Source organism: Condylura cristata, unplaced genomic scaffold (genome assembly GCF_000260355.1).
Source record: "Condylura cristata isolate star-nosed mole 26May11 unplaced genomic scaffold, ConCri1.0 scaffold00027, whole genome shotgun sequence".
NCBI lineage: Eukaryota > Metazoa > Chordata > Mammalia > Eulipotyphla > Talpidae > Condylura > Condylura cristata.
In genome coordinates, this window is record NW_004567128.1 from 6,197,213 (window position 1) to 6,220,758 (window position 23,546).

Sequence of the window (23,546 nt, forward strand, 5' to 3'; positions counted from 1 at the left end):
GACAGCGCCCTGAAGTGAGTCAACACCCCCACAGCCCTCTCCCCATCCTGTAGCAAAATCAGCCCCCTTTTGGAAGCCCTGTTGAGTTCAGGTAATGGGTGGAAGGTGAAGCTGATGGGGACGGGAACCCCAGTGTCTGGCCTTGTGCCCGCAGCTAGGTGCAGGGGGCTGCTTGCACCTCCCGGGTTTGGCGAATGTACTGGAAAACGCCCCACCGTTGTGCCGCTCACCCATGTCCTCCCTGACTTTCAGGGAAATCACAGAAAATGTCAGGCAAAGCCACGCAGGTGCTGCTCTTCAGCGAGTCTCTGGAGACGGGGGGGGGGGGGGGGGGCAGGCCCAGTGGGTGAACCGGGCACATGGGGATGCCGGCCTTGCCCACCGAGGCGGGCGCGGGCTCTGATGCTCTAGCTGGCAGTATTTGGGCACCGCCGGTTGGCTTGTGACATGCCTTTCATTCCTGGGGAGCAGAGGGGAGCTGGCCGCCCATTGCGAGCACACCCATGGAGGCCAGCGAGCTGCGGATGCAGAAACGCACTTGCCCTGAGCTGCGAGAGTGGTGAGGGCGATGGTCAGAGAGGGGGTTTCAGAAGCGACGGGGCCATCCAAATGTGGGTGCTGCAGGTGTCGGGTCGTGCAGTTCAGCCAGGAGTTGGGCGCCCTCCATGGATTTGGTGAGAGGGTGCTGATCATGCAGGGTAAGGAAACCATGCACTTGGCCGCTCGGCCCGTAAGTCTCTGTCCATGCCCCAAAGCAAAAGTATGGAAGGAATTCAAGTAGCACTGTGGAGGCCTCCAGTGAAATTTCTGTGTGTGCCCATGGTCAGGACAGCAGCAGGCGGCAGGAAAGGAAGGAGCTCCTTGTGCCCCTGACGGCCAAGCTTGTTCATGGCTAGTGTTTGTAATGGTATTTGTGAGGGGAAGAAAAAATGAAATTCCCTTCGGCTAATTTCTCAGCAGTAGATGGGAGGGCAAAAGCAGGGTTGCCTGTATCTCAGAAGAGTCTGCCTTTGAGGGTGTGGGGGAGGATGGACTGCGTACCGGTCAGGACCCAGGGTCTGCGAGTGTCTTCTTCCTCTAGAAACATACCATTTTTGTGTTTGCTTTTCATGGCTTCATACTTGTACGTGCAGCAGTGTCCACTCGCCTGCTGCTCTTGTCTATTTTTAAGCTTCTTGACGGGGGGGAGGGGCTGAGGGTGCCAGCTGAGGCTGTTCTATGCACTTGGCCAGGTAAGCTTCCCCAGCGCACCCACCTGCCCTCAGGGGCGCGGCCTCTGCCTGGCTGCACTTCAGCCTGCAGCTTGCCCCTGTCCATAATGGAATTCTCTCTGGCATCAGCGGTGACACTGGGGCATGAGCTGCAAAATGACATTTACTTAAAACCCCCCACTCCCACCCCGACGTGTGTGCACACAGGCAGACAGGCATGCTGAGGGCACTTTGCCCTCCTGCCCCGCTGGGCATCGTATTTGCCTCCTACCTCAAGAGAAAGCTGCCGTGGAGCATGGGGAGGTGGACGGGTGAGCCTGGGGAGGGGGAGAGGGATGCCATATGGAAGTGGTTGGGAAACAGATGCGGGAAGTCTGGAAAAATCCAATTTGTTGTCCTCAGGTAGTTGAAGGAATGTTTTGATAGGAGGGCATTAGAAACGATTTCAATGCTCAAGACAGGTTAGAGTTAGATGATACGAAAGCACCTTGCCAGGTCGGCTTGGTCTACAGTCAAAAGTTGAAGAACGACATTTAATCATGGCTGTTCAATTCACAGGAAGCTACATCTGTGTACGAGTCCGGGTTTGAATGGAAGGAATTGGCTAGAGTTGGAGTATCTCTTAGTGAAAAGAAAAGTCTGAAACAAATCTTATTGTAATTTGGTCAACTGTAAAATGGAGAGAAGGAACAGAAAGCTCTTTGCCTCTCTGGGAAGGAAGCCATTGCAAGGAGATCTCTACCCAGCGCCAGACCCCTCCCATCTCAGTCTTCACCACCTCCAAGGCGGCGGGGGCGGGGGGGGGGTTTCGAATTAGTCCAGAAACTCAGACCTTCTTGCCCCGTGTGCTGCACCTACCGAACTTTTGTGCTATTGACTAAACCTTCAGAAACTCATCTGGCGCACTTGTCTCCGTGATGGGAAGAACTGGCTGCTGTCTTCACAGGTTCCTCGTGGGGGCTTCTGGTGGAGACACCAGATTTTCAATCAGTCTGGCGCGACCCTGCCTGCCCCGCAAAGCAGCGTTGCATTGGTCAAGGCGGAGACTCCCCAGGGAACTGGGCTTTCCTTTTTACTGGCTCCTTGCTCAGCAGCTAGTTTTGAGGCAGGAGTGCTTAGAAAGCCCTGGACGAATTTCAGACACGGGGAGGTGAAGGGCCGGTGCTGGCCTCCGACGGCTCTCTGAATCCAGGGCTCTTCCTGCTTTACCATTTGTTTCTGGATTTCTCTTGCCCCCTGCAAGACCTCAGTGCCCACAAAGAACCAAGATATTGCCTTTTTTTCCCTTTCAATTTTGAAAAATAGTCCTGACTACTTCTACAGACAGATACATCTAATTCCCCCAAACTCCTTCTCGTTCCTTTTGGTGTGAGAGGTAGCATCTCATCCCGTGGTTTCATTTCAAACTAAACAAATGCCCTCATTCAGGTTCATTGTGGTTAGAGCCAGCATATGGGGTACCTTATATTTCATGGTGACATGGAGGGGGTGAAGGTCCTGGGGGGTACATCAATTCTCCTGATTAAACTGGGTTTTGTTTACTCTTCTTCCATATTGCAACTTTGCCAATTACAACTGAACATGATTCTGAATCAACAGGGACTATTTAAGCAGAAATCTTGTTTGCTCTCCACCCCTCTCCCCCGAAAACCCCTCTCCCCTCTTTGTTCCCCCTCTAAGGTCCTATCAGTTCACATCACACACAGTCTCAGGCGGTTGCCACTAGGAAGCTGTGAGCTTGGCCTCCTGGTGTTCCTGGCCGCGTCTCGGCGGTGCACGGTGGTCTCGCAGCGCATTCGCCCTGCCGGGACTGCTTCACACCCTGCTGTGCTGGGCCCGCGCCGTGCGCCTTCCTGGTGTCAGGACCTCTGCACTGGCTGTTCTCTTCCCACATTTGCTCACAGCCTGCTTTCCCATGTCCTCTATGGCCCTGCTTAGTCACCCAGTCTGCAAAGGCCTTTTCTGACCTCTGTGTAAAATGGCCTCCTAGCCACCTCTGCTCCTAAAACGCTCTGCCTTTCTTCGAGGCTCTTCTGCTACCTGGCACCGATATACGGATTTGCTGTGTTGGCTTTGTCTTGGTAGACAGAGCAGGTGAGCTTCAGATGGGATGCGGGTCTCCATCATCCATTTCTCGGGCACACCCATGAACATTGAATGAATGAAGTTGGCTCTAAAATTCAGAAAATTGATGCCCACGTTGGACCCCGACTGTAGGTGACGGGAAGCTTCTCAGCTGCTGTGTTCTCGCACGTTGCCAGTATTACGCATTGTTGCTCTCCTTTCTGCCCCTTGATTATTCTTAGCAGAGGTTTATCTTTTCATTAGGCTTTTCAAAGAACTAGCTTTCGGTCGGGTTGTGCCTTCTACTCCATGCCGTTCTTCTTGTTTGCCTCTGTATTTGTTTACTTTGGTTTGTATATCTCTGCACATTTGAGATGGCTTGAGTGCTGAGACCCATAGCCAGCCACAACTCCGATGAGGCCTGCTGACTCGTCAGACCTTCAAGCCTCCGTGCCTGGCAGTCTGGGTTGCCTCCTCTCCTTCTCCGGCCTTCCCAATTTTGCATGAGCCACTGAGGTGAAAAAAAAAAAGCAACCCTTACATTTTTGAAATCCGAAGAGATTATCCCATTATCATTTAAACCGAGCTATTTTTAAACATTTCAGTGGCTAACGCATTGGTTTCTAACCTACGAAAATAATCACTGTTACAGTATCATTTGTTAATGCCCTTCTAACAAATGCCTTCTATTGTTTGCAGTGTTGCTTATTTATTTTACTGCTGTAATTAAAATCACAAGGAAATGAAGGTTACACTGGATGAAAAAGTTCAAGCCCCATTTGGTGGCTCCTTTCTCTGAGCCTAAGTGAAATATAACTACTTAGAATAATGAGGCAGAAAATCTATCCCTATAATTAGGAAATTAGCAGAGTCAGAATCAAACTGTAGGAACACTCATCACTAAGAGATGCTTCTGCAGGTGGAGAGATGAGCGGTAGGAAATACAGTCTCTGTGCACCAGGAGAACCTCTGGGCATGCAACTTCAGGGATGGAGATGTGGGGTTGTGGGGCAGGAAAGGGTAGGCAGGAGCTTAATCTCTACTAAGAGCACTTAACCTCTGGGGTGAACTCTTAATCAGAGAACACTAAATGGTTTCACAGCAGAATGTCGTCTGATGAACCTTGTGTTATACAATGAGAAGTGGTTATAAATTTCTGCAAGGATTCTTCTGTCTCATCCTGGCTTGACTTTGCAATCTGATAGGCTTGATTTTCCCATGGACGCCCCGACACCATGTCCACTTGTGTTAAGATCTGGGTATTTGGTTGGCATGTGAAATGTGATGAGGGAAAGCCTGAAGATGCTGTACCTTGGGGGAATCGTCTCTGTCTTTAGGGGGACCAGGAGCATGAAGAAAGTGAAGGGAAGATAAGTGAAGAACAAGAGTGGGAGTGCCAGTGACAGACACATTAGAGCTGTTCGGGGTCATGAGAAAGCGAATCTTTACTGCCCTCTTAAAGATGAAAATCTTACGGGATCCAATTTTGTAAGCTCTCACCATGAAGGTCCCCAGGGAGAGATGAGTTGATTCCTAAAGTTTCTTCCAGTGGGAACCCCCTTTGAGTCTTAATGCACGAAGAACATTCTCTGCAACAAAGGGCAACTTTAAACTTACCTTGAAAGGTCAAAGGTCAGTGGTTATTACAGTGCCACCCAGCTGGCAGCCCAGGAAATGTTCTCTGCAAATTCTGTGTCCAGAGGCATTTGGCCCCATGTCAGAGACCTGGGATGGGTATTTGGTAGAATCTGGTGGGAGTTGGTCTGGATTCTCTGGAGCCCAAGGACGCTGGCGCAGGGGGATGACGTGGCTCTGCTTGCGGAGCACTTTTATGGTGAGTCCATGGGAGTTCACGTTCCAGACTGCAGCTGTGGCAGGAAGAAAGGGTTCCATTCTGCTGTTGCAGAGGTGTGGATGAACAGAGACTGTATATTGGGTATGATTGAGCAAGGAAGATTCAAAATTTCCAATGATGTGCAGAGAGTGAAAAGTTTCAACATAAATCCACATGATCTATTTACCACAGAGTATCAAGCCAAACCAGGAATTCTGAGTGTACCAGTAAAATCTTGACACATACCAGAAGAAAAAATGAGAAGCGAACTTACTAAGTGGTGGGAAAGAATAAGTGATGGTAGGGGGAATTATTTTTTTATATATAATAGTTTATTTTTACATCATTTGGTGCCTTTTTCCATCTCAGTTGTCATCCCCGTGGGCTTCCCATCACCAAATTACCCGTGTGCCATCACCATAGTCCAGTGCATTTCCCTCCCCCCAACGTTTTTGATCCCATTCAGGTGGAATTCTTTTTTTTTTTTTTTTAAAGATTTATTTATTTGTACATACAGAACTGGGGTACAGGCCAGAGGCTCAGGGGTGGCGAGAGCTTCACCGGAGACAGAGTGGGGAGCAGAACAGGCAGATCAACGAAGTACACTGCTGAGGGGAGCAGCGGGCGGGTCAGGAGAGGTCTGCCACGCCATGTGGTCACCTCCGGGGCAGGCGGGAATCGAACTTATGCAGAAGTGGCTTTAGCTTCTTAGTGCAGTGCTTTAACCCGCTGCGCCACCAGGGAGGGCCCAGGTGGAATTCTTTTTAAAGAGCCCAACTAGAAATAAGTGTGATGTTCTTGAATGGTGGTTCATTTACCCTAGAAGCTTTTTCTTTGACATATGTGACCTGTTTTGTTTTTAAGTAAATAATCAGTTATTATTAACCCGCAAATTCACTTGTCAAGAAGGGCAATGCGATGCTGTCCAGCAGCCAGGCGGGACCCATGGGCAGCTACTGGACACTTGAACTATGGCTAGTGTGACTGAACAGCTGAATTTTAAATGTTATTTAATTTGAATTGATTCCTAAAACTGATAATTGATTCATCAATTGAAAAAGTTTTAGAATCTTTGGAACAACTTTGATACTGTAAATCTACTTTCCCATGCATCTATTTCATGAAATCTAAGTATAACTCAGGTTTTTGGGTGAAAACTTTGCTACTAAATTGAGATGTAATTTAGGTATGAAAAACTTCAGACTTGATGTGAACAAAAGGCTGTAAAATATCTTAGTAATAATCTTTTACATTGATTGCATATTGATATAATAGTTTAGACATGCTTGGTTACATAAAATACACTATTAAACTTAATTCCTCTGATTCCTTTTATTCATTTATTTATTTTTAGTGTGACTACTGGAAAGGTAAAGCTACATATGTGGCTTGCGTTGGGTTTCCATGGACACCACATTTGCTGGTTCAGCCTACCTTTGCCATGGAGAATGAATGAACTGGGATCTGAGGAATGTGGTAGACCCTGGAGCCTCATTTCAGCTGACCATTTATCCTACTCTTTCCTCTGTTCCCTGAATCCTACCACTAGGTGATTTATGGTAGAGCAAACCTCTGTGTCCGGAGAAGCCTAGGGTTTGTGGAGCCCTAGTGTGTTCTGTTTAAGGTTTAAATTCAGTGAAGAATCTAGCTGGCAAATGATTTCCGGATGATGCGCTTCCTCCTCACAGTTGTCTGAGGCTGGAGTCCCTGGACAGACTCTGAGACAGAGATTTGTGTACAGGAAGCTCACTGGGTCTCTGGGGCATCCACACAGGAGCAGGGAAAGGAAAGGAACGGGCAGGGGGAGGTGTTGAACTGCCATGCAGGATGGTAGGGGTGTCGACTGGGAGGTGAGGTGGTCCTTCATGTTGTCCTAAATTGCCACGAGGGGCCCGGGCTGCTGTCTTCTCTAGTCAGTGGACCATTTTTTTCCATACAGGTCTCCCCAAGTGGGCGGGAGCCAGAGCCTTGTGTGAGGCTGCTCCCACCACCGAAGGCAATTCCCAGAGCAGGAAAGAGCTGTGAGCCCCACGCAGCTGGGGGAATACTTAATCCCGAACGTGGGTCTGGCCGGCACACCCAGCATCCTGTGTGACGAGTTGGTCTTGCACTACCCGTCAGCCCCTGACCTGACCCAGACATGCAGTCTTTCAAATGGCGTCCCTAAGACCCAGGGAACTAAAATACCTTCCTGTGCCTGAGAGTGAGGCATCATTCCTTCCTTCCCTTTCTGCCTTGGGTTGAGCTGCAATTTCTGGAACACAGAAAGGTTAAGGGACTGGGACAGGGGAGAGAAGCATGGAGAGGGACAGCAGGAGCATGAGTAAGGGCAGCTCACAAGTCCCCGGATGTTTAGAATTGGGCCATTTTCTTGTCTTCTGACTTTTGAGTTGGGTTGTATCGACAGCCCAGCAGCCCTTCAGAAATATGGGGCCAAAGGATGAGAGGGAAGCAGGTCCTGGATTATACGCTCTGACCAGAATAATGTAGAAACAAGACTCGCAGCTGAGACAAGCGTTCCACCGGCTTCCACTGCATGCACAACGAATGTCTCTTAGACAACAAGCTAAGGAAAGAGCAGATAGCAGCTCCCGGTTCTTCCAGAGTGGCCCGTAGTTTCTGCCACAGAGTTAAGAACTTGCTAGCCACTTGCTCCCCGAGAGCATGGCTCAGCCTTTCCCGGGTGTCCTCCTGCCTGTCCATCTGCTGGTGCCGTTTCCTGTCCTCTGCGTTGTCCTTTAGGCCAAGTTTGCATCTTGTTACTACTTGTAAATGCCGATTAATCAAATGTCCAATGGTAGTGGTCATTGGACAGCAGCATTTTCCCATAAGCCTCTTCTGCTTCTCTGGCCAGTTATCTGTCATGTAACAGCCTGGCGTGCCTTTTGTTCACACACACCTCTGCAAGCGTGTTAGTGCAAAGTGGGTTAACGCTGCCCCGGCTACCTCGTTTCCCTTCTTGTTCCCCCTCATCCCTTTGCTGTCTCCAGCCGCCTTGCTTGTAGCCTCTCATTTCATACTGCTTATGAGAGAGAAACCTTATTATTTCTGATTTAGGGGCTCCTGTGCCCTCCCCTGCTACATGTCATACCCACTGCCAACTTGTTACACCATCACAAGAAAATTCAGAGCTCTGATTTATTCGCGGGAGGGAATGCCTCTGGTGGGGAGGAGAGCAGGGGAATGTAGGGACTACGGAGTCGAGGGCAGGCAGGTTGGCAGGGGAGGGCCGTGGGGTTTAGAGTGCTGATAGTTTCAGGGTGCTTGGATTAGTTGGGTTAGGCCTCTTGACAAATAGGAACATCTTATCAGAAGCCTACAGAAGGAGCAGGGCGCCTTTGTTTGCTCAGTTTCTGGTTGGTTGGGGACCTGTCACTGGGGCTTGGGGTCAGCTGTCGAGGAATGTGGTTCTGGCCTTTTCCACCCTCTCTTTTCCCTGGAATGTGCTTAACAGTGGGGTGGTCAGAGCTTATAATGGGGCAGCAGTCCTCAGTCTGCCTGGCCCCACTAATGGCACGGAGGGCAGGACCTGGGCACCTCGTGTTGGCTCCACATGTGGGTGTGCTGCTTAGTAGTAGGGCGAGAGAAGGCTCGCTCCGGTGTGACCAGCCCGCCCTCCAGCTGTCTTGGGCCGGTTCCCCCACAAACAGAGGCTGAGACCTGGATCTGGGGCTAGGTAGCTCTTTTGGGGGTTTCAGAAACACTAGTAGGTGTTGAGATGTGAGGAAGCCAGTAAAGGGACCTTATCAAGCCTAATCCTGCAGAATTGCCCCACCCAAGGAGCGAGGCAGCTGGAGTAGTTATACTCCACCCTTCCTAGAGTCATTGGCTGGAGTTGCTCTGGGGGTGGCAGATCCTGGGCATTTCCAGCCTTCCTCCTGTGTGGGCAGAGTTGTGCTGCAGTGCTGGCTCAGGACAGCTGGTCCCAGGCTCAGGGGTGCAGGCGCCCGGCGGTTGGAAGCCGACAGGCACTTACCTCAGGGTCTGAGGGCTATGTGGGGGCAGTGAGAGTGGGCTACAATGGCGCAATCTCATTCAGTCAACATCCACCCAACACATATTCACTGAGCTACTCTTATGTTCCTGGCAGTGTCCTCAGTGTTGAGGAAGCAGGAGTAAACAAAACCCACAAATTTCTGCCCTCAGAAAACTTAGAGTCTGGGAAGGAGACTAGACTATGAGGACAGTAGGTAAACAGAACACACATGGTTGATTTGGCTTGTCAAGTGGGGATGAAGGTGAGGATGACCGAGGAGCTTTGTCACACTGGCAGTCAGGGGAAGCCTCATGGAGGAGGAGCCAGATGAGGAAACCCTGCGGGAATGAGTCATGGTATCTGGGGAAGAAGATCCCAAGCAGACGAAATCCTGCATGCCTAGGTCCTGGCGCAGGAGGTGCGCTGGCTTGCTCTAGGGGAGCGAGGAGGCGTGAGGCTGCAGCAGAGGGGGTGAGGTGTGAAGCCAGGGAGGCAAACTTGGAGATGGCAGAAGGTGGGACAAGCAGTGCCGACCATGCAGGCCCTTGGGGGTGACCGGAAGGCCTCTCGGAGAAATGGGGAACTTGCAGGGCATTCATTTTGGCAAGCAACCTCAACTTGAGTTTCTAAGATCCCCGTTCTTAAAATATCCTTGGGCTGCCCTGCCTCATAGTAAAGAGTAAGGTGGAAGGCCCAGGGAACATGCCATGTCTGTCTTCGACCCTGGGCACTGTCTATGCCAGTGGCTACGCATATGCCAGTTAGAGGTGGGAGAACAAATCAGAAAAGCGTTTGCACTTCGCGGCTTTGCTCCGTTGAGCCCAAGTACCATGTTCTTTCCTTTTACTTATTACTGCCTCGTCTAGTCCTTCACGTCCTTCTTGAGAACAAATATCCATCTCTTCTGCCATAAGAGCCCTTCGCCAGATCCTTAGTAACCTTGCTTTTGCCACTTTGCACTGAATCTCACAATTCGCTTCTACTAGTTTGCAAGGGATTTTTCAAACCAAAAATCAGGGTCCCCTACTGTAACACCTCAGTCCCTAGTTAATTTCTATGCCAGCTGTTTAATATTCATTTCCTACCTGCTTTATCAAGGAATGGGATAGATCTTGGAACTGAAGCTACTGTTTCTGTGGGTTGGCGGGGAGAGTGGTTTTCTAGATGTGTTGTAGACAGAATTTCTGGTACTGTGTCCTTGCGTTAGAGTAATCGATGAACATGTTTCTTACAGTCAAAGTCTATGCTTATTTCTTTTTCTCCCAGCACCTGGCACCCAGTAGGCTCTAAATGAATGTAGCCATGGAACTGAGCTCAGTTTTATAGTAGTCTCAAGCTTCAGCCCTTCCCCTCTTCTCAAGCAAAGATGGAAGGATCTTTAAGCATCTCTAGAGATTAACCAGATTAAAAAAAAAAAAGATTTATTTATTGATTTATGCATACAGAACTGGGGCACAGGCCAGAAGTGCCGGAGCAGTGAGAGGATTCACCAGAGACAGAGTGGGGAGCAGAACAGGCAGATCTACAAAGTACACTGCTGAGGGGAGCAGCAGGGAGGTAGGAGAGGTCTGCCGCGCCATGTGGGTCACCTCCTGGGCAAGAGATTGAACTTGCACTGAAACAGCTGTGCAAGCTGCTTCATAGTGCAGTGCTTTAGCCAGTTGCGCCACCAGGGAGGGTCCCTAACCAGATATTTTTTTAAAGATTTATTTATTTATTCATACAGAACTGGGGTACAGGCCAGAGATGCGGAGGGTGAGAGGCTTCACCAGAGACAGAGTGGGGAGCAGAACAGGCAGATCGACGAAGTACACTGCTGAGGGGAGCAGCGGGCGGGTCAGGAGAGATCTGCCGCGCCACGTGGATCACCTCTGGGGCAGGCAGGAATCGAACTCATGCGGAAGTGGCTTAAGCTTCTTAGTGCAGTGCTTTAACCCGCTGCGCCACCAGGGAGGGCCCCTAACCAGATTTTTAAATCTAGGCCAGTACTGTCCAATGGAACTCTACGCCGTGGTAGAACTCTTCTCAAACAGCGCTGTCCAACATGGTAGCTGTGCGCCACTCATGGTTACTAAACACTGTGCATGGGATTAGTGGGAGTGAAGAAATGGATTTTTAAATTGCCTTTAATTTTATTTAAAATTTTTGTTAATTTAAATTTATATACCACTGTGACTGTATAACTTTAGATAATACTTTTCATTTCTTCTTCTATGGAAGTGCTCCTGTGGTAGACAAAACAGTAAGTACCTTAATAGCTTGGGGTGCAGTTTTCCTAGTACAAAATTACTTTGAAGACTTAATTTAAAAATAAATGTTCATTTTGTGCTCATAGTCTATGTGATTTTGACCTTTATCATGCATGTCCTCTACCATAGAGCAAAATGCATGGTCTAGGAAGATCTACCTATGACCTCCTTAGCACAAGGCCACATATGTTCCTGTGGAGACAGATGAATGCATGGGAAGTTGACTCAAAGTTTGAACTTCACATTCTTCTTTTTAGTGCAGCCCAAGAATGAAAACAAGTCACCCAACACCCACTCATTGTGAGGAGTGAACCCCCCAGCTGGTGTAAATGCTAACCTTCTCACTGCTATGCAAAGTTCTTGTTCCATGTTAAAAAAAAAATAATTCTCCCCCAGAAGGCTCTTCAAGTGCATTTAATGAATAAGGTGGTGTCCGTAACTTCCTATGACATTTACTTTAATAAGCCGTGGGAGTGATTTAGTGATCAGTGGGCACTGACATTTCAGGAGGGAAAGGCAAACTTTGCTGCTTCTGGCCTGGCATTATTTCTTCTCTTGACTCTGGCCTTGCAGCCATGGAAGCTTGGTTTCCTGAGAGATACTATGTTTTCTGGATTTTGGAAGTCACCTATCTTTTTCTGTCAGCGTGTAGCCATAAATTAGCTTCTCCTTTATGTGCCTAATGGCACAAGTATGTGTTGTGTGTTAAATGTATTTCCCACTGTCTGGCCTTTTCTGTGCTGAGGGTTGTATTGTGTGTGTAGCGTGTGTACTTGTTCATGCACACATGTGCTTCTGTTCCATCTTGTTTAGAAGATTTTTAAAGGAAAGGCAGGTTCGAAAATAGCACAACTACATACATGACAATAATTATAACAGGACACTGTATGTCGTATGTCTGCATAGCTACCATCAAGACCATGTCTCCTTCTGGTCAGTATGCCCCACCCAGAGCTAACTATTCTCATTCCTGTCATCATGTATTAGTTTTGCCTGGTTTTGAACTGTATCTAAATGGAATCACACAAAAGGAGTTGTTGGGCGAGTGCTTCACTTTGAACTGCTGCGTAGTATTCCAGGACAAGCATATGCCACAACTGGCTTATCTGTTTTCCCGCTGATGGATGTTGGGTTGGTTATTATAAGCAAAGCTGCTGGAAAGTATTCTTGTACTTAGCTCTTGAAAGGTGTTTGCACTACTTTCTGCGGCACAGCCTAGCACCCAGCACCCAGCACCCAGCACCCAGCACCCAGACATTGTTAGGAAAATGTGCCTCTTTTAATAGCTTTAGAATACCAACAGCTCAATAGGGGTCCTTGATGAGTAGCAGGTATTTGTGATCCAACTGAGCAGCCGGATCTTGGCGCTGACAGCATTGTGTCTCTTGCTCAAAGCCAGCTGCTAGGGCAGCAAATGTAGAGATCAGACAGAGAAGACCAGGCAGCCTCCGTGGTTAGTAAAGCTATGCAGAGAGGAGGCACAGCCCACCCCGCTGGGTAGCTCTCGGCCCCCTATGCAAGGCTAGACCAGCGTGAGCTTGTGGTTCTTAAGATTTTCTCCTCAGAGTAACCATGAGGCCCATCAGTCACAAAGCTCTAGCAGCTTTGCCAGCACCCCCAGGGGGAACATTATCTTCGGGTGTGCATTTGGGAACCTCGGCTTTGTTTTATTTCCCTTCAGTCTTATTTTTTATCAAATGTTCAAGAGCATCAAAAAATAACTGAATGCATACAAATTAAATAAATGAGTGAATGAGATTTAAATACTTGGTAAGCGTTGTTGCTGTGACTAATGATAGTCCCCCCCCACTTCTCTGTTCTCAGTGGGGATCCCAACGGCACTCACCTCCCTTGGAACTCCTAAGTGGGTCTGAGATAAGCAAAGAGCTAACAGTCTTCGCCATCTTGATAGTAGTGACAACAGCAGCCGCCGTCTCCAGTGTGACAGGCTTGTTACAGGGAAAGCGTCAAGGATATGATGAACCACAGCCCTCCCCGCAGGTTTACTTGGGTGAGAGGCAAAGAGGAGGCGGCAAGAAACAGCGAGGGGGTGAAAGATAAGTGCCCAATAGAGGGGATACTAGACGGCCTTGGAGATGTCAGGAGGATTGAGCAGCGAGGGCAAGGAGAGAAAGCACCCTCTGACACGCTGCTGGGTGTTTGAGGGATGAAGAGGGGCAGGTTGTACTCTTTTGTGGGTTCTCTGGAGTTCTGCTGCAGGGTGCGAGGGGATTCCCTTTTAACATGCTGAGAAACAACAAATTGGGATTGGCCAGTTGGGGTTCTTTTAGGGACGCCTGTCTCCGGCCCTCTAGACCTGACCCCGGATGGTTAGTGCAGGTGGCTGGTGGGCAAGAGGCTTGGGAGTCTGGGCTGGAGTGGTTCATTTGCACATAAACAATGGGCTAGGTGAGCCACTGGGATCTAGGAATTAGCTATCCTGGGAGGGGCCGACCCACACCCACGGGTCATCCAGGTCCCGACAGGGCTAAGTGCCAAAGCTCAGAATAAAAAGTGCCAGGTCTACAGAAGCGCACCCTGTCCTGAGGGAGCCGCAGTCGATGGAGTGGTTTCCAAACAAGCAGCGTGAGGTGCCCCGCTGCCTCCTGTAGCTCGGATGGTGAGAATGTGTCACATCACACCTACCAGCAGTCACAGCTGTCCTGGAGGAAGCATGATAGAAAGTAAAAGCTGCGGTTTACGGCCAATTTCAGCCTCGAGGTAACTGCTCCGCCGGGTCCGCGGAGGTGCCCAGGTCGCCCTCATGCCACTGGCCACAGCCCTCTGCATTAACTCAAACCTCAGGGGACACACATTTTACATTTCTAGAAGCTAAGCAAGCATTTAGAAGAAATAAACACTCGCCGGTTATTTTTATGCCACCGTGGACTGTGTTGCACTTAAGAAAAGAAATATGTCTTTCAGAGAGTTGTGAACACTCCACACACAAGCTCCATTATTTCATGGCTCACAGTGGAGTCCAAATGGGATAATCTGCAGACTAAACCCTTTCTTTATCCCCAGGCCCAAGGCAGAGGGCAGCAGGGCCGCGTGGGTGAAATGGCTCTGAGGTGCCCCCGACTCTGAAATGCACTGACCTGGCCATTTGCCAGTTAGCCCAGGTTGCGTAATGGACTCTTAGATGGCCTGCCTCGAAGGGATGATAAAAGAGCGGCCCAGCTCTTGATCCGTGCTCCTGCCAGGTTCTAAACAGCATCAGCTCCTGGAGGAGTTTCCAGCTAGACTGCTTTTCAGTTCCCCGGAGCCTCAGAGAGGCAGTCAGCTGTTAAAGACCCGGGTTAGCCCCGGGGGGGAGAGTTGCAAGTTATTGCCTTCCCACCCCCGGTGTGAGCTGGGTTTTGTCCAGGAAAAAGGTGGCAGGGCTTGGGATTCCGAATGGCAGTGGCAATTTGGAGGCTGTGGTGGTTTCCGCGGGCCTGACAGGAGCCGGGCACGGACAGCCTTCCTGCTGAGCAGACACATGGCTGGCTAAAGACTCTGGTGGACTCCAGCGGGGAACGTGGCACGCAGGCCTCCTCCCCGGGCCGGGGCGAATGCATCGCCGGGCACGACTTGGCTTCCAGGGATCAGCATATCAGGCAGCAGAAGATGGTTGAGCTGCAGGAATTAAATGCAGATGGTGCCGAAGCATATGTTGGCCCAGCACCTACGGTGGTGTCTGCAGGTAGAAGGTGCTTGGTGAATGGTGGCTGAGTGAGTGAATCAGCGCTTCCTTGGATATCCTACAGTGGAAGACAAGTCCTCCCGTTGTTTCTCCTTTAGAATGACAGTTGTCCTAAAAATGCAATGGAGTGCATTTTAAGATTTAGCCTAAACCCCCAAAGTGTCCACACTGTAGCGGAATTGTAAAATTAGTAGCAATGCCAGCTCTCTGCCAGCCCTGGCTGTGTAACAACGCCCCAGACTGTCGCCTACGACCGTATCTCTTCTCAGACTGGGTTGGGCACAGAGCTGTAGCCACTGCTTCAGAGGGCACGTCTGCGCGTGGGCGGATCTCATCTGGGGCGGCTCCAGTCTCGCAAGTTTGCTCCTGGTCTGCACCCCGTGGCTCTTCTTCCCCTGGGACCAGGGGCTTTGATGGCAGTGGCAGAGACCCAGGAAGGCAAGCCTCACAGCACAAGCTTACTTTAAACTTTAGATCACGCGGCATTTGCAGCTTCCCACTGGCCAAACAAGTCATGTGGCCAAGACCCAAAACCATCAAGTGAAGGTTACTTCACCTTTCATGAGGGAGATGAATAACCACTGACCAATAATCCCAGCCCTGCTGGTTATTAAACCACTGCTCCCTGGTTGTTCCCCGCGTCAGACTCTGCACTGTGTTGCCTGTGACTAAGCACACTTGACCATGGCGGCCACCTCAGCTGTAGGTGTTCGTGTTGTGTTGAAGCTCATCGTGCAGATCAGAAAGCGAAGGTGCAGAATTGCTGAACTTGCCAGAGGAAACGTACCTCTGAGGCAGCTGCAGCAGGAGTCTCATCCCGGAGGTCCATGCCCCACACCTTCTCTCACCCACCCCAGTCCTCCACCTTGAAGAGTCTGAACGGCTTGTCTTGTTGAACTGCTGTGGGAGTTATCTTTACTTTGGATGAGAACGCTGGGACTCTGCGAGCTTAGGGGCTTGCCCAAGTCACACAGCGGGGAGGTGGTCATGCCTGGCTGCCAGTGGCTGCCAGTGGCATTCCTGAACGCAGAGCGACTCAGCGTAAAGTGTGCTTTGTTCCTTTATAATTCTGCCTTCCATCCCTGGGAAGCTTCTAATTTGCAACTCCCACCCCAAACGGCAGTCTCCACTGTATGTGTGCCCGTGTGTGTGTGTTTGAGCGCACACATGCATGGACTTCTAGCCAGGGGGTCTGCACCCTGCCTCCTTGGCGTGGGGTGCAGCCCTTGGCGAGATAGCTGCATGTTTGTTCTCACGGTCTGGTCTCCGAGGCCTTCGTTTCTCATGTCCCTGAATGTCCCCTCCCTTCTCCCCCTTTCTTCCTGGACAAGCCACAGCCCTGACTGTCCTGTAGTGTCTGATTACAGGCCCAGAAGGGGAGGCCAGCTCAATGGCTGTAATTTTAGTCCTCGATGAAAGGCAGGGGAAGTGAAGGGGCTGCTTGGGGCTGTGTTAACAGGTGTAGCCAAGCCACAAGGCTCAGCTTCCCAAAACCTGGGTGAAAGCACACCTCTGACAATGTTTGGATAGTGTTGGGGCACGGGACCCTTGATGGGAAGGCCTCATACATGTAGACTTAGACATTTAAGACCAGACTCCTTAACTAAAGTATCTGCGTGTGAGCAACAGTTTTACCCCCAAACCATGAGAAGATCCAAGGCCACTGGTTTGGGGGAGCACCAGCCATCAGAAATCGACAAGCCCCAAATAAAGTGCAAATCAACGTCTGTGAACAGGAGCGTGCACTTGCTGCCCTGTTGCCACGGTGGGGGCCTTGTGCCAACATATACTCCAGCCTTTTAAATGATCCCAGGGAACAGCAGTGGCCAAGGCGAATGCTCTTTGCCCCATGAAACGCTGTGTTTACCTGGGGCTTGTTCCAACAGAGCTCCGCAATCCCCCTTCTACCATGGCCTGGCTAGGTATTTACATGGTAAACATTTCTAGCAAAGAAAGGGAAATATTCACACTTTAAAATATAAAAATTGCTCTTTAGAGATGAGTAGGTAGGGAAGAGCAAACATTTTATATTTATAAAATGAATCATTTAATAAAAATGTTACCCGTAGACAAAAAACTTAATCACAATTATAATGCTGATAGCTCAGTAACACTTGCTTAGGGACTTAGGTCCCTTCCTCAGCACCCCCTTACCCAAACTTCTTGGCCATTCAGCAAGACAACATTAGCTCCATTTTAAAAATTAGAAAACTGAGGCTTAGAAGGGTGACGAAATGTCCAATGTTACCCGCGGCCCGCCCACTCCCCCCCCCACCCCGCCAAGCACTGCTACAGCAGGGTACGAACCTGACCTTCCCACTCCAAACCAAGTGCCTGTGGGCACAGGTGTCAGCCAGCAGTAGATAAAGCCAGTCGTGAACCCATCAGTAAGTGGCTGCCTCTGGGGTCTGTCCCACTGGCATTTACCAGGAACATGGAGCCCTGTGGATATCTCACACAGAGGGAATTTAATACAGGGGACTGGTTACACTGGCCGTGGAAAAGCTGAGAAACCAAAAAGAGAATGACGAGCCAGCTCCATGTTTAGAAACGGCAGGAAGCTATTATCACTCTTCCTTTAATTTTCTGCATACAAGAGCTGGGGTGTAGGCCAGAGGTGCGGGGGGTGAGAGGATTCACCAAAAACAGTGGGAAGCAGAACAGGTGGATCTACTGAAATACGTTGCTGAGGATGAGACAGGAGAGGGTTGACATGCCATGGGGGTAGGCTCCCTGGCAGGGGATCGAACTCAAGCCGTGGATGCTGCTATCATGCCTAAGCTGTAGGGACCAAGGAAAGTAGTGATGCTTCCAGAACCTCAAGGGCTGGAGACACCTTGCAAAGCCTGCAGCAAGGCTTGGCCACCTGCTGGGGGTTGCAGCCCCAGAGGAGATACAGCCAAGGACTAAGAGCAAAAGGAGGAGACACCCTAACTCCTCCTTTCGCCTCCCCTTTGCTCTCCAGTCTCCTCTTGGTGCTTCCCAGTTGGCTGCAGAGGTGAGCCCTCGTGGGCTGCCCAGCGGGCGGGTGTGAGGAGTGGACATGGGGCAGGCCTGGGCTGGCTGTGCATGTCTGCTCCTAAGTTCGTGCCCTCTAGCTTCTTGTTCCATGGGTTCCTCATCCTGTCCCTCGCTTCCTTCAGGGCACTTCTGCCCCTCTCTTCTCCCCCACCTCCAATAGGCCAGGCAACAATACAATTTTGACTGCTTTTCAAGCCCCAAAAGTGGAGTTTCCCAGGAGTTCCCAAAGGTGAGAGAAAGCGGTTCGGCTTGGTCCAGTTGTGCGTTGGGGACGCAGACAGAAACTTCTGTTGCTTCTGGGATGCAGGGACCAAAGCTCCAGTGACCTGACAAAGGACTGAGTCCATGAGTGTCTTGGCAAGCAGATGTCAGAAAGAATGCTGCCTAGGGCCCTGCCAGGAGAACTGGTTTGGCAACAAGCTGATAGGCCCAGAGGACCAGCTGCATTGCCCATTCTTCTGGATACAACTTCATCAGCCTGATTAAAAGCCCCATTTCAGCCTTCAGTGTTGTGAAACCCTCCCGATTTGCTGGATCCTAGCCTCCCTCTGTTCATGGCCCCCTCCACTCCCAGAGTTCCATTTGCCATGTATATTTCTCTCTTAAAGGTCAGCTTGTTTCATTCCGTCACCCTCCAAGTAAAGGGAGGACCCGGGTGTAAGAAAAATTGTTTCTGCGCTCCACAGTGCAGTTTTGCAAACCCTTCCTGGTGAAAAGGGAAACTCCTGGTCATTTGGGTTCAGGACTGGGAAGAGATAAAAGGGAAACCTTACACCTCATTCAGGGCTGAGCGTGCACAATAGGTTCTCAAAAAAGAAACGCTGGCTGAATGGGTGGGAACATGCGGAGCGGCCTGTACTCTGTTCCTTTCCTGTGACAGGTGCCTGCTGTTTTCAATACACACGGCTGCATTTGATAGCAGCAGCTAATGTCTTGAGTTTTTTGGGGGGACTGAATAAAGTCTAAATAATAAAATATCGCAAGGTTTTGTTGCTTTCACTTCTTTTAGGGAGTTGTTACTGTCGCTCTCTGTACTGTTGAGTTTCTGTGAATTTGGGGCTTGTGCTTATGTTGAGTCATTTTATCAGCTTGATCACTTTTATGTTCTGCAGCTTTAAATATTTATTATGCAAGCTTTCAAACAGAATAGCATAACAGCCCTGTACCCACCATCCAGTTCTAGCGAAGCTAACATTTCTCCCTTGCTTGCTTTGTATTTATTTAAAAAAATAAAATGTTCCATTCAGGACTGAAAGCTCCTGTGTTCCCTGTCTGATCCGATTACTGCCAGCCCTCCCCGCCCCGCCCCCCCCACGGTAACTGACTCTTCATGGTAACTTCTCATTTCTGTGTTTATCTGCTCTAGCTTAGATACATTTTAATATTACTACATATGTATGTATTTAAAAGCAGTATACATGTGTTTTAAAATTTGTGTGAATCACATACTGTGGTGTTTCTTCTGTAACTGGCTTTGGGACTTAAGCATATTATTGCTGCACGGTGTTGCTGAATTCTTCCTTTACTGGCGTGAGGGGTCCTGCGTAAGGGAGACCCCCTCCAACTGATTCCTGCATTTTCCTATTGAAGCGTATTTGCTTGCTCCTACAGACAGTGCTGCCACAGACAATCTTGCTGGCTGTCCTCATGGTACATGGTACATGGGGAAAAGTCTCTAGGCTGTGGATCTCAGCCTTTTCTATACAGCAGAACTGCCAAAGGAGTTTCAGAGGTCCCAGTGCCAAGTTGCACCCAACCCAATTAAAGCCGAATTGCTGGGGGTAAAAAAAAAAAAGTTGTTATTTTACAACTCCTCAGATAACCCCAAGATGCAGCCAGCATTGACACTATTGTTTTAGGGTATATAGCAGAAATGAAGCTTCTGAATCCAAGGGCTTGTTCTTTAGTTCTTCAGGTATTACCAGATTATTCTCCAAAGTCGCCATTCCAGTGGAGATGCCCGCGGTAGAGTCAGAGAGCTCTCGTTCTTGAGCTGTCATCTCCTCCCCTGAAATTCACTGATCTCGCCCCAGGTGATCTCCATGGAGGCAGAGAGTAAACCCTTTGATGGCCTCCCACGCCTGTCTCCACCCAATTCACCCCCAATATCTTGCCTCGCCCCAAGGTTGCATGTAACTTAAGGCTGGGGGCACTGCATACGTCTTTTGCAAGGTAAGTCAAGAGGTTCCTGCCACCCATTCTGCTTGGTCTAGTCTGCGGCACTCGTCTGTGATGTCTAGGTTGGGGGTTCCAGACGAGAATGACACCGTCCATGTCTGCATTGTTGCTCAGCCGCTGGTCCCGTGCTCCGCTCGCGCCCCTGAACTGCTAGAGAAACGATGCTCAGCCCGGCCGGACATCCATGGTGGGCAGGTCAGGGTGATGACAGGGAAACAGCCAAGAGATCCTGGACTTGACCTCACCCCGACGGTGGGCCCCCCTCTCTGGCTACTGCTGACATTGAAGTGAGGCTTTTAAACCCTCTTCTCCCTGGTTCTGGGTGTGAGGCTGTGCTGTCCAGACCTGACCCAGCGTGGGCTCTGTGGCACCTTTGGTGGCTGTGACCCTCCTGGCTTTAGTAGCCATAGGGACAACTCTGGGTTCCATGGCTGGCTGGGAAAGTCCAGAAATCCTCCTGGCAAGTTGGTATTTCTTTCCTTGACCAGTCTGGGGAGGCTGGGCGTGGTGAATGCTGGGAACTGGAGAAGCTAGCTCTCTGCCTCTGCTCTGTGCCCCTCGTTGCGGCAGAATTACCCGCCCTTCCTGGTGCACCTCCCCTTCCCTCCACACTCCTTCCGTCCCTTCTCCTGATTAAGGACCTGACCACAGCCCTATTGGAAAGCAGCGCTGCCTTGGTCCAGAGGCCTGCTGTGAGCAGAGCCTCCCTGCAGGCGTCCATTCCATTGCTTAGCCTTGCTTCTCGCTCTGTGTCCTGGGCCAGGCTCCCTGGAAGCAGAGTCTGAGACAGGGGTGCTGGTGCCTGACATAGATAGGGAGGGCTCTCGGGAGATGTGTAAGGGCGTGAGGGAGGCGGGCGTTGCTGCGCTCTGCCGTGGCCTCAGATAGAGTCTGGCTTTGCTCTGGTCCATTGAGAGCAGCCTGTGAGTGGGACGTTGGCCAGTCAGTGGCAGGGAGCTGCGGATGGGAAGGGCTTGGACCTCCCAGGCACAGGGATCTCAGTAGCTGAGGGCAAACTCCCAAGAAAGGGTGCAGTGTGAGGCCCTGGTAGCCGCCATCACAGCAGCGGGAGCAGAGCGCACAGGCTGGGCCGGATGGGACACCACCACCCCTACCACCCTTCTGGGAGACCCCTCCCAGCTCTCACAAGCTGCCGGGCGGGGCTGTGGGAGGAGACAGGCTCTGTGTGGGTGGACAAATAACAAGATTTCCATGGAGACGGGTCGCTACAGGAGGACTATGTGTGCAACAAAGCATCTTCCTTCGGGCCGCAGGTCTGAGTACATCTTTGCCATTTTCATCAGAATCCCGGGTTTGAGTCTGTGACTTTCTGTGTGCCTGGCAGCCACTTTGCCTTTATTTTGAGAAGCAGCCTGAGGCGTATGTGTGAGGTGATAACCAGGATAATGAACCAGTGATGAAATTCATCCCCTAATAGATGGGAAAGGAAGACCAGTGCTTTTCCCAGCCTGCACTCCCAGAGATGATTCACAGGCTGGGACTTTTGAGCGCTGGAGAGCAAATAGCAGACCCAGGAACCTCGATGCAATTGCTTCCTTAAGCCATAAACCTGGGGAGCCAGATGACCGAAGGCGACATTAGCTAGGCTGAGGTCAGGCTTTATTGTGCTGGAGCCTCCTCCATTCTCACTGCGTCTTATCGTTTGTTTGTCATCTGGAGGTTATGCACAGGGAGGAAAGGACCCATTGAAATGCCTGGCTGGGGGCCCACTGTAGCCTGTTGTCATGTCTGGCTGCGCTTCCTCCTGGGGTGTCTGGTCAGAAGTTTTCCTCTGAAGACGCAGCACTGGAAATAAGTCCCGAAGGCTGCAACCCCTGTGTGCACAGCTGGGGACAGGACTCTGTGAGTGTCACCCAGTGACTTGACTGGGAGCTTATGTCTCTGCAGACACCTTCAGCTATGGCCAAGAGAGGACGGCGAGGATTCGAGGGGCGCAGGAACACGTGTGGCAGGCGTGTGGTGTCTTAGTCCCATCATTGATGGAGCTTTCTTAATTCTCACAGCCTCTGTTGGCCTACCGAAAGATGGGGAATATACCTGTTTTCAGGGGTGGTTTAGAGCATGAAATGAGGTAGTGTTGTATAAATTGCAAATCCTCCATAAATGGCAGCGACTGTCACTTCCTAAGAAAGTTCTGTTGCATTCCTGGTTTATGGGCATGTAGACACCAACCAGGGCTACTGGCCTTTCTTGGGGAGACCAAGACAGGTATTGGGATATTTTGAGTATCTTACTTCCCTGAGACCCCTGCCAGGGCAGGCAAAGGAAAGGTCATGGCATCTCATCAAGATGCGCTGCAGGGACCTGTATGGTTCAGCAGTTTCAGATCTTCTGCCTCAGTGGACAATCAAGCATGCAGATTTGGGGTCCATGGAATAGGAGTCTCTGCAGCACCTGGAGCACGTTCAAAGAAAGCGTTTTTTTGGTGGGGTGACTAGTGGGAACAAGTCCACTCTAAATTATTCAGTGGAGCATTTGTTTAACTCAGTTCTGGTTTTGTCTGTGTAATTTTAGCGTTCTCTATTGTAGGTCAACCATTGAGACACCACACTAAGTCAGGTTGGGGAAAATCGAGCTCATTTGTCTTTTATGGTTCCTCTCATCTCCTCCTTCTGGCATTGGTTAGCTTCCCATCCTCCTCACTGAATATTTAGAAGTTTCCATCCAAAGCACCGGAGCGGAGGTCAGGTGAACAAGGCCTCAGGAACAGCTCTCCTGGCTGTGATGGGGGAGAGGGCAAGCAGAAGGAGGGGCCAGGAGACAGGCCCCCTCCCTTCCTCCTCCTGCCTTCTGCCCCTCCTCCTTCTGGAGCTTTCTCCATGCTCCAGTTAGCAAATGTGCATTTCAGCCTTCAGGCAGAAAGTCCAGTGCCAGCAAGACACAACTAATGCCATTTGACTTCAGAATGGCCTGCTTTAGACTGCCCCGCACACCTCCTGATATAAACGAAAGGAGGGCAGGGCATCTCAGCCCACTGTTTATCCTGACTCTATCCACTCTGTTGCCAGTCGCGCACCCCGTTTTAATCATCTCACTTTGGCCTTTTCCCTCGCTCAGTCCCCCTGCCTTCATACGTCCTCACCCGAACCTCCGTGCTGACTGAATATACTCTTAAGAAATCGTCTAATCTTTCCAGAACCTTAAGGAGAGCAAGAAAAAAAAAATCAGTGTATTCCTCCCTAGTTGGCCCGTATGTTTTTTTTTTTAAAGATTTATTTATTCATTTACACAGAACTGGGGTACAGGCCAGGGATGCGGAGGGTGAGAGGATTCACCAGAGACAGAGTGGGGAGCAGAACAGGCAGAT

The 23,546-nt window shown here is 50.3% G+C and overlaps 1 protein-coding gene across 1 annotated transcript in view; it reads left to right on the forward strand.

Moving 5' to 3' along the window:
* Nucleotides 1–503: 503 nt before the first annotated feature.
* Nucleotides 504–23,546, forward strand: part of NHS (Nance-Horan syndrome (congenital cataracts and dental anomalies)) — a 209,658-nt gene continuing 186,615 nt past the window's right edge. Inside the window, exons 1-2 of the mRNA XM_004690075.2 lie at nt 504–559; nt 625–698. Coding sequence (XP_004690132.1) covers nt 504–559; nt 625–698 — 130 coding nt within the window. The remainder of the gene's footprint in view (nt 560–624; nt 699–23,546) is intronic.